Source organism: Limanda limanda, chromosome 9 (assembly GCF_963576545.1).
Source record: "Limanda limanda chromosome 9, fLimLim1.1, whole genome shotgun sequence".
Taxonomy (NCBI): Eukaryota; Metazoa; Chordata; class Actinopteri; order Pleuronectiformes; family Pleuronectidae; genus Limanda; species Limanda limanda.
Genome location: NC_083644.1, coordinates 2,494,915 through 2,505,010, shown reverse-complemented (window position 1 = coordinate 2,505,010; position 10,096 = coordinate 2,494,915). Strand labels below are relative to the sequence as shown.

Sequence of the window (10,096 nt, the reverse complement as noted above, 5' to 3'; positions counted from 1 at the left end):
CAAAATGACCAGAATTAAGGTGTAATTTGAGTTTAGATCAGTTTTAATATTACGTGAACAATTTTTTAATGTTTTACTTTACTCTCAAAATCTCGGAATGTTCTTTAGTCTCATAATATTCTTGTAATTTTAGATTATTATACCTTTAAAGGAAAAGGTTAATTAAACGTATATTGTATTAGTCTCTGATACAGTTAAAGATGGAACTGTATTGATGTGAACATAAACAGCAGCCGGTCCCGGAGTGTCCAGCAGGGGGCGACCGTCAGGAAGTGGTGATGTGCCGGGCAACCACTTCCGGGTGGAATCAGCTGTTAAACAATAACATGAAGGAAACTTCTGTTTGTTTCTGTCGCTTCTCGATGTTGAATTAAAATCATGTTTCTCCTCAGGACCGCGGCGCTCGGCGGCAGAGCTGTGGCCGCCCTGCGGAGCCTGTCCGCCGGCTACACGACCTCCAGACGCCCCGCTGAGTTCATCCAGGGCCAGAGCCCGGAGCCACGGATCAGAGAGTACTTCTACTACATCGACCACCACGGACAGGTGGGCGGGTACACGCAGTACTACATAGTGTAATAATAATAATAATAATAATAATAATAATAATAATAATGAAACCGTTTGTTTACAGCTTTTCCTCGATGACACTAAAGTGAAGAACTTTGTCACCTGCTTCAAAGGTAAACAACACTCAACAATATAAGTATTTTTATTTAAAGTCACAAATTTCTTTATCACAGGGGTCGTCGACATTTTTTAAATTATATATCAGAATATTTGTATTCCCTTAAATCAGAATCAGAAATGTTATACCCCTTGATTTCAGTATCAGACATTTTCTATCCCTAAAATCAGTATAAGAAGTTTTTTTTATTATTTCTTAATGTCTCAGAAATAGTTTATTCCCTTAATGTTGGTTTATAACATTTTATTAAATCTGTAATACTAGTTATATCAGCGCCAGATGATGTGTTGGGCACTAGGTGGCAGCGTTCGTGTTTGTGTTTAAAAGGTTATTGTGTTTTATCTCTATCTTTATCAGATAAACACTTCCTGGTCTTCTTCTTCAACCGTCTGCGGTCCAATCAGAGCGGGCGATACGAGGAGGACTTCCCCTTCCTGTCGCTGTGCGGGCGGGAGAGGAACTTCCTGCGCTGCGATGACCGACCGGTGGTCTTCACCCACCTGATGCAGCCCCCCGCTGGGCCGGGGGGGCTGCTGGGGGGCGACCAGGAGCTGCTGTCGTACGGCGGCGGCGAGGAGAAGCTGACCGTGCCCTTCCGCCCTGAGGCTCTGTACATGCACCCCCCCAGCGGGCGGGTGTACCACCCCTGCTCCGAGCGCTGGGGGGGCGTCGGCCTGGTGCGCTCGGCTCTGGCCATCGAGCTCAGCCCGTTCTTTGTGTATCCCTCAGAGCAGGACCAATCAGAACAGCCCACACACTTTGTCCAGGGAGGACGGAAACTCACGCTGACCAATGAGCTCGCAGGATGCTTCCCCTCGGGAGAGGAGGGCGGCGGGCGCCAGGGATAAAGGGATAAAGGGATGACACGTACTTAGAGAAACTTTCTGTTCATCCACAAGCAGCATCCGGACCTCAGTGACCTCTGAGAAGCTTCCACTGACCTGTCCTCCTGACCTTCACTGACCTTTCACAGAACATTCATTGGTTAAATCCAAGGTTAGAAACATGTTGAACTCGATTTTTCATCAAAATCCATCAATAATCTCCTGGGAAAATGGGGAATATGGTGAAAAACATCCTCTTCATCTCACAATGCTAAATAAAGTGGAAATAAACCTTGATACGCACAAACCTCAAACCTCCACCTTGTTGTTCACTTGTTTTCATGTAATCTTTAAAAGGGATGAAGGTAAATATACGACTGAAGATAAATCCTACGTGTAATAAATAAGAAACTGAGCATCTTGTTTTCTTCTTTTATGTCACAACAGGTGGAATTTTACTGCAGCTCTTCACGCTGTTTCCTCTCATATATGCAAATACAGTACATGTGGGTACTTGTCTTTTCCTTTTCTCCATTTCAAGCAGCTTTAAACTTTGAATCCACGACAGTCTTGTAGCTTTAAAGTCATTTTTCACGTGGAAATGACTCAATAATTAAATTTATTGTTGTTTAAACTACAGTGAAGTAACAGACAATATGTTTTAATACTCAACCTTATATCAGCAGGTTCAGAGCCTGAAGTGTGTGTAAGTAGGATTTATTCATTCTCATTTGTTTGTCTTCTTAAAGTTTTATTAACAGACATGTAGACTACAGGCAACAGTGGGAAACAAGTACTTTTACTTTGTTACTCTCCCAAAGTACATTTTCATGTATCTGTACTTAATGTCATTTGTGTTTATTGTCAGAAAAGTTCAGTGAATGAAGATCAAATACAATATTCAGTTATTTAAAGTCATGTTTACTTTTTTATTAACTGTCAAGAAACTGGAGCAGAGTTTGGAAACACACCTCTGAGCCCTGGGGTGTGTGTCTGTGTGTGTGTGCTTCAGTGTGTGGTTAGAGTGTGGCAGCGTGTGTTTCGGTTTGTGTAAGAGTCTCAGCGTGAGTTCTAGTGTGTGTGTGTGTGTGTGTGTGTGTGAGCTGGTGAAGGAATCCCCCGGCTGTACAGGACTCTAACTCCCAGACGTCCCCGGCTCAGAGCACCAGGAGCCGGGTCCTGACTCCCTCCTGTCCCCGGCTCAGAGCACCAGGAGCCGGATCCTGACTCCCTCCTGTCCCCGGCCTCAGAGCACCAGGAGCCGGGTCCTGACTCCCTCCTGTCCCCGGCCTCAGAGCACCAGGAGCCGGGTCCTGACTCCCTCCTGTCCCCGGCCTCAGAGCACCAGGAGCCGGGTCCTGACTCCCTCCTGTCCCCGGCCTCAGAGCACCAGGAGCCGGGTCCTGACTCCCTCCTGTCCCCGGCCTCAGAGCACCGGGAGCCGGGTCCTGGAGGAACATGGCCGCGGTGTCCTCCACAGACCCATGCGGGCCCTTGGAGGTCTCCGTGCGGACCCGGGCCCCCCCGCTGCTCACCGACCTGTACCAGTTCACCATGGCCTACGCGTACTGGCGCAGCGGGCGGCACCGGGAGCCCGCGGTGTTCGAGCTCTTCTTCAGGGACAACCCGTTCGGAGGAGGCTTCTCCGTGTTCGCGGGGCTGCACGACTGTCAGCTGTTCCTGCGCAGCTTCCGCTTCACCGACCAGGGTGAGAACCACCGGGACTGGGGGACGGGGGACAGGAGAGGGTCTTCCACCGGGTGGTCTTACTGAGGCTGCCCGGCGCGTCACGGGTTCTCTGGTCCTCTGAAGTACTTAAACTTTAGAGAAAGTTTCGTTCTCTGCAGAACTAAGTCAGGAGGGGGGGGGACTTTACCTTTACTTTACTTTTACAGGTTGTTATTACACTTTAACAAGTTGTTATAACACTTTAACAAGTTGTTATTACACTTTTACAGGTTGTTATTACACTTTTACAGGTTGTTATTACACTTTTAGGGATGAGAGAGAGAGAGAGAGAGAGAGAACACACATGAAGGTCACGTGTTGTTGTGTAAGAGCACGTGTGCTTGTGTGTGTGTGTAAGAACACGTGTGTGTGTGTGTGTGTGTGTGTGTGTGAGAGAGAGAGAGATGGGGGAGGGGGGGTTAGAATGAAGGATGAAGGATGTCCTCTGTTCAGGTCTGACTGTGAATAAAGATGGACGACGTGTCTCCACAAGTGAAGCCATGAAGGGTCCCGGGTGCGAGGGCGGCCATCTTTAGAGTCAGAGACGATGAAACACACATTCGACCAATAACAGACAAAAGAACTGCGTAGAAACACAGAAACCATCTTTGAGATGTTTATGTATATGAACATGTCCCAGTCTCTGACATGGAGGAGGTGGGGTTTATGAGCTATTCTGCAGCCAGCCACCAGGGGGCGATCACGGCGCTCTGGCTTCACTTCTGTCGTCCATCTTTGTTTACGCTCTCTGGTCTGATGTGTGGTGGATCCAGCTGTTGACTCCATAGATTTATATATAAAGACTAGATGTCTTGTTCGACGGAGCCGGACGTCACCACATGGCGGCCATCTTGCTAGGGGGAAGCTCGCTCATTCATAACATTGTGTTGGTAGTGGTAAATAACCATAACTTACTCAATTTTCAACCGATTATTAAACGGTCTGGTTTGTTATAAACGTCAGAGATGTAGTTATGACACTGCATAAATTGAGCAAGTCTTCTAGTCTTTATAAATAAATCTATGGTTGACTCTGTTATTCTGATGGATCCAGATGTGGACTTCCTGTGCTCGGTCCTGCCCCCGGCCACAGACCCCGCCTTCTTCGTGTTCCTGCGAGACCTGGACTGCTCGGGCGTCACGCTGCGCTCCGTCCCTGAGGGCACCGTGGTGTTCGCTAGGGTGAGCTGCTGCGGGGGGGGCAGGGTGGAAGTGATGAGTGGGGGGGGGGTAGTCAGAGTTTCTAACTTGTGCTGCTCGTCTGAAACATCTGCAGGTTCCTCTGATGGAGGTGTCAGGTCCACTGGCTGTGGTGCAACTGCTGGAGACCAGTTTACTGTGTCTGGTTAACTTCGCCAGGTAAACACACAAACACAGACACACACAGACACACACACACAGACACACACACACACACACACACACAGACACACAGACACACACATCTCTCACCTTCAAAACAAACCTGGACAAAGAGGAAACATTTCAAAGCTGCTTATTCTTTTTTTCAAACGTCACCCATCACCAAGTCTAGTCCTTAAAAAATAACCAAATATAAACACACAACACATCAGGAATTAAATATATTACACAAAATATATTTCACTTAGTATTAACAACATGTTCTCAAGCGTCAATTTAGTTGATTATTGGAAAAGTAGATGCTCACATGTGGTATGTGTTTTACTGTCATTCTGAAATGAACATTTCTCAGACAGAAGAGGCACACACCTTAATTAGAATTCACAAAAATAAAATGTATTAACCAAATGTTAGAGGAACTAGAACCCCGCCCTGTGGTTTAATACCTCGTCCAATCAGGAAAACCATGAGGGACTGAAACTGCTCTGACATTATATTCACATTAACATGAAGTCCCTGTGACCTTTGATTGGCTGAGATCAGATATCATGTTCAAGAGGCCACAGTGTACTTGACCTTCGACCTTAGAGCCACAACATCTAATCTGTTCATGTTTGAGTCTCACTGAACGTTTGAGCTAAATTTAGAGAAATTCCCTCGAGGCTTTCTTGAGATATCGTGTTCACAAAGGCTGGGATGGACCGACCCAAACACGTTGGACCTCCTGCCACTAGATGTCTCCAGTGCGTAAACATAACACAAAGACACCCTTTATTTACCTTACCTTAATTTAAATTCTCTGCTGGTTCCAGGTCTGTGTCCATCAACAGTCACTCAGACTCGTCTGTTGTTTACCTCTGTGTAAGAACTCATTAAACCACTTGTTGTCTTCCTCTGTCCTCAGCCTGGTTTGTAGTAACGCCGCCCGGTTCCGCCTGGCCGCCGGCCCCCGGAGGAAGCTGCTGGAGATGGGCCTCCGCCGAGCTCAGGGGCCCGATGGAGGCCTCACTGCCTCGCGCTACTCCTACATCGGAGGTGAGGGTTGCACAACCGGTCCAACGTGTTCAGGCAGTTATTAAATGAAGATTGTTGTTGTGACTAATCACACACGAAGACACGAGGACCTGGATCCACACAGAGAAGCTTTAGAGCTTTTAAAAGAACCAATGAGACAGAATGAGGGAGAAGATTTTAGAGATCAGAGGACGAATGTCTCAGATTTACAAAAGAAATTCAGATAACCAGTCAATATGTAACAATAAAACAGAAGAGTGATGTGCAGAACATTTATATTATATATTCTCGTGCTGCCTCTCACTCCTGAATATTATTATTATTATTGTTTGCAGGGTTTGATCTCACCAGTAACGTCCAGGCTGGTTTCCTGTATGGGATCCCGGTCGCTGGGACCATGGCTCACTCCTACGTCACCTCCTTCACCTCCCTGGAGGAGGTGTGGCCACAGGTGAGTGTGTTTGATCATCAGACTGTTTATGAAAATGGACGAAGACTCTGGATACGGAAAGTAAAGCCAACGCCTGGAACCTGTATTCTCTGTAATGACCAGCAGAGGGCGACTCCACTTTTAACTAAAGAAGTCTTATTCTTCCTCCTGATCCAGACCCTGGCGGCGGCGTCGGGGGGGGATCCTGACCCGGTGGATGTCATCTCTCTGACTAAGGGCTGGTTGACCCGTGTGTGTGAGCTTCTCGCCGCAGCGCCCGGGAAGATCCGTGAGGGCGAGTTGGCCGCGTTCCTGTCCTACGCCATCGCCTACCCTGAGAACTTCCTGCCTGTGATTGACAGCTACAGCGTGGGCTGGTAAGTCACCACAGTGGGACTTTATTTCATCAATTCATCCTTTTATTTCTCATATAATCGACAGTAAATATTTGTTTGTGTAAGTTATGATCTGAGAGCGACCTGCCGGCCCCTCACAGTGGTTCTGTGTGTGTTTGTGGTTTCAGCAGCGGCCTGTTGAGCTTCTGTGCCGTGGCCTTGGTTCTGTGTGAGCTGGGCTACAAGCCTGTGGGAGTTCGACTGGACAGCGGCGACCTCTGCAGGCAGTCGCTGGAAGTGCGTCGTGTCTTCAGACTCTGCAGCGAGCAGTGAGTGAGCTGCCATGGGATCTCGTGCATCATTATCTGTTTGTTTGTATAGTTTTGCTCCTCCAGACGTTCGTACTCGTGTTAAATGTTGAAGTTCGCTTCGTCTCCACAGTTTCTCCGTCGCTGCTTTTCATTCGCTGGTCATCGTCGGGACCAATAACATCTCAGAGCAAAGTTTGATGGAGCTCAACAAGAAGGTGATGAACAGACGCTGTCTTCTATTGTCTCTGATGTTTTCTGGACTCAGTCTTTGTCCCTGACTGTCGGGATGTTCTTGTTTCAGGAGAACGAGATCGACACGGTGGGAGTCGGGACTCATCTGGTCACCTGCACCAAGCAACCCTCCCTCGGCTGCGTCTACAAGGTCACTGCATGTATTCATCTCTGCAAATGTGCCAGTGTTATCCTGCTGGCTCATTGACTTCAGCAAGGACGGAGTGTTTTCATTTTGTCTGTTTCGATTACGCTAGAACTACTTCAGAGATCCTATTGTTTCTATTCGTGAACAAAGTTAAATGTCCTTGTTTTTAAAACTCTACCGATCCAGCTGTTAACAGGAAATGTGCAGTGACCTAAAAGGCGTTCTGCTCCATTTAACCTCAGTGACCTCAGTTGTTTTGTGGTGTTCACGTGTGTGTGTGTGTGTGTGTGTGTGTGTGTGTGTGTGTGTGTGTGTGTGTGTGTGTGTGTGTGTGTGTGTGTGTGGTCTTGTTTCTCTGTGTGTCGCAGCTGGTGGAGGTCAGGGGCCGACCCAGGATGAAGATCAGTGAAGACCCAGAGAAGAGCACCGTCCCTGGAACCAAGTCTGTTTACCGCCTGGTGGACGCTGAGGGTGAGAGTCTGTTTCCAGTGATTTACCATCTACTACACAAATAAAGATGGATGACTTGTCTCCACTTTCTCTCTTTAACGAGAAATATCAGAAACCAGCTTTGAGAACATTTTATTTTAACTGTTAACCATCTGCTAACATGGAGGAGGTGGGCTTTATGACCTATATTGCAGCCAGCCACCTTTTGGAAGCCACCATGTCCTCCATCTTTATTTTCAGTCTGCACCTCCAGTTCTGTCTGGTTCTTTTATTTATGATTATTGTTATTATTTCCTACTTTAGTCCCTGTTGTATGTGGGAGGCGTTACAGCCACACGGGGCAGCAGAGAGTGTGAAACAGGTTCTCTTCCTCCTCTGCAGGTCATCCCTTCCTCGACCTGGTGTGTCTGGAGGTGGAGCCCCCCCCCGAGGCTGGAGTCCCTCTGAGCTGTTTCCCTCTGGGCAGCGATGACTCCTCCCACTCCTTCACTCCAGCTCAGGTCACATGTCTGCGTCAGGAGGCGTTCACCATGGGACAGGTGAGACATCTGATTGGACGTTAACCAGCTGATATTTACCGATGCTTGTTCTTTTGTTTTTTTGCTGACACATCTGTTCTGTTAATCTTGGATCATCCTATGGGAGAATCTTTTCTGTGGGGCGGGGTTTACATCTCAGCCAGTAACCGTGGCAACAGCAGCTGTTTATCAACTCAGGGGAACCTGACAAAGTTCTTTGGACCGTTTCTGTTTCCTTCGAGCACCGTGCACAGATCCCTGATGCACAAGATTATCACTCCTACACAATAAAATAGTTAGAAAATTAAATACTAGATTGGCAGATTGCAAAAGGGATCCTGAGCCGAGAATGAAATCCCTATACGTGTGTGTGTGCGTGTGTGTTTGTTGTGATCTGAGCTTCTCAGCTCTGTATTTTTGCAGCCGTGTTAGTGCATGTTCATGTTAGTGCACGTGAGTCCCTCCCCCTACGGTTATGACACGAGATGAGTAAACACGAACCTCAGTTGGACATTAGAACAAAACCGATACAGATTTTTGAGGTGTTATCAAACCCTAGTGACAAAGAAATATAAGTGAGACCTGATATTTTAAAGTTGAACCATAAAGCAGAAAATGACACAAAAATGTTATAGTTTTTAATCTGCACAACATTGAAGTAACAGTAAATGAAAATGCAGGATTAAAACATGTAGTATACTTGTAAAAACCCAAATCTGACAACTCATTCTAGTATTTTTTGGAAAGAACTGAGAGGTACAATAAAGGACAGTATTGAAATATGACTTGTGAGACTTCACCGCGGAGGAGTTGTGTCTTTAATGTGTCTCCAACGTTTCCCAGGTCACACACCCTCCGTGCAGCGCTGCAGAAACTAGAGCAAAGGTCCACAGCTCCCTCCAGACTCTGCACCCCCGGCACAAGAGGCTGCAGGAGCCGGACTCGTACACCGTGAGCGTCACTCACATCTGCAACAGACACACAAAACAACACAAACATCCTACACGTCTCACCACACTGTTCTCTCCCCACCAGGTGGCGCTGTCAGAGAAACTCCACAACCTGGTGACAGAGATCCGAAGAGGCAGCTCCAACGACAGCAACTTCCTCTTAGCCAACTGAAGACGACCCCTTTCAGTTGTTATTATTATTATTATTACTATGATTTTAAAATCCTCAGAGTGCAAACGTTTGTTAAAACATATCAGATCTCTGCAAATATATTAAATCACAAACGTGTTGTCGCCCGTGTCCTTTACATCTGATGCATGTTAAACTGGTTAGAACGAAGAAGTAGAACTTTGCAAACTGTGGTTTAAAAGTTAACAAAATCCACAAAACTCACATAGATCATCAGTGGCGATAAATTAACTTGGACGTAGTTAAGACCGTAAAGTATTAAACATCCCGTACGTGATATTTAAGACCCGGCAGAAACTCTGATAACGAGACCAGGGACCCTCTTCTCTCCGGTGACGCATCTGATGTCAGATGGTAGTGATAACGATGCTGCTGCTTCCGGCTGGTTTATCCGATCAGTTTGTTTTGGTGGCGTCAGCAGCAGGTTGAGTTCAGATCACGCTCCGTCTCTCAGTCTCCTCAGGATATGAAACTCCTCAGGATATGAAACTCCTCAGGACTTTGACTTTGGCCGACTGTCACGAAAACGGCAACAAAAGACTTTCACCAGGATTTTGTTTCATGCCAACAGAGTCGTTTCAAATCTGCCATAATAACAAAGAATGTATTGTTTTCTCAGCAGCTGATTCACAAGCCCCGGTCAGTGTGTGTGTTTGAGTGTGTGTGTGTGTGTGTGTGTGTGTGTGTGTGTGTGTGTGTGTGTGTGTGTGTGTGTGTGTGTGTGTGTGGGCGTGTGTGTGTGTGTGTGTGTGTGTGTGTGTGTGTGTGAGAGAGATTTGCTCTCGTCCTGTTTGGGTTTAACTTAGTTTGGACTTGCAGGTTCAGGAGAGTTCAATGATTAACTGAGGAGTCACACTCTCTCTCTCTCTCTCTCTCTCTCTCTCTCTCTCTCTCTCTCTCTCTCTCTCTCTCTCTCTCATG

At 46.9% G+C, this 10,096-nt stretch overlaps 2 protein-coding genes across 2 annotated transcripts; both read left to right on the top strand.

The window, feature by feature from the left end:
• The first annotated feature begins 311 nt into the window (after positions 1 to 311).
• On the top strand, positions 312 to 1,925 carry c9h8orf82 (chromosome 9 C8orf82 homolog). The gene is made up of 3 exons (XM_061078367.1): positions 312 to 543; positions 632 to 680; positions 1,043 to 1,925. The coding sequence occupies exons 1-3, from the start codon at positions 379 to 381 to the stop codon at positions 1,531 to 1,533; spliced, it is 705 nt and encodes a 234-aa protein (XP_060934350.1). The 5' UTR covers positions 312 to 378; the 3' UTR covers positions 1,534 to 1,925.
• An 852-nt stretch (positions 1,926 to 2,777) lies between these two features.
• Positions 2,778 to 9,829, top strand: naprt (nicotinate phosphoribosyltransferase). The gene is made up of 13 exons (XM_061078862.1): positions 2,778 to 3,217; positions 4,291 to 4,418; positions 4,513 to 4,595; positions 5,503 to 5,633; positions 5,948 to 6,063; positions 6,220 to 6,419; positions 6,566 to 6,706; positions 6,819 to 6,903; positions 6,990 to 7,070; positions 7,436 to 7,538; positions 7,899 to 8,056; positions 8,879 to 8,986; positions 9,071 to 9,829. The coding sequence occupies exons 1-13, from the start codon at positions 2,968 to 2,970 to the stop codon at positions 9,155 to 9,157; spliced, it is 1,671 nt and encodes a 556-aa protein (XP_060934845.1). The 5' UTR covers positions 2,778 to 2,967; the 3' UTR covers positions 9,158 to 9,829.
• The last annotated feature ends 267 nt before the right edge of the window (positions 9,830 to 10,096 follow it).

Excerpts from the sequence above, each read along its gene's own strand:
- c9h8orf82 (XM_061078367.1), top strand. The coding sequence starts at position 379 with ATGTTTCTCCTCAGGACCGCGGCGCTCGGCGGCAGAGCTGTGGCCGCC. Across the intron at positions 544-631 it reads ACATCGACCACCACGGACAG|CTTTTCCTCGATGACACTAA; the intron begins GTGGGCGGGTAC and ends GTTTGTTTACAG. Across the intron at positions 681-1,042 it reads CTTTGTCACCTGCTTCAAAG|ATAAACACTTCCTGGTCTTC; the intron begins GTAAACAACACT and ends TATCTTTATCAG.
- naprt (XM_061078862.1), top strand. The coding sequence starts at position 2,968 with ATGGCCGCGGTGTCCTCCACAGACCCATGCGGGCCCTTGGAGGTCTCC. Across the intron at positions 6,420-6,565 it reads GACAGCTACAGCGTGGGCTG|CAGCGGCCTGTTGAGCTTCT; the intron begins GTAAGTCACCAC and ends TTGTGGTTTCAG. Across the intron at positions 7,539-7,898 it reads CCGCCTGGTGGACGCTGAGG|GTCATCCCTTCCTCGACCTG; the intron begins GTGAGAGTCTGT and ends CCTCCTCTGCAG.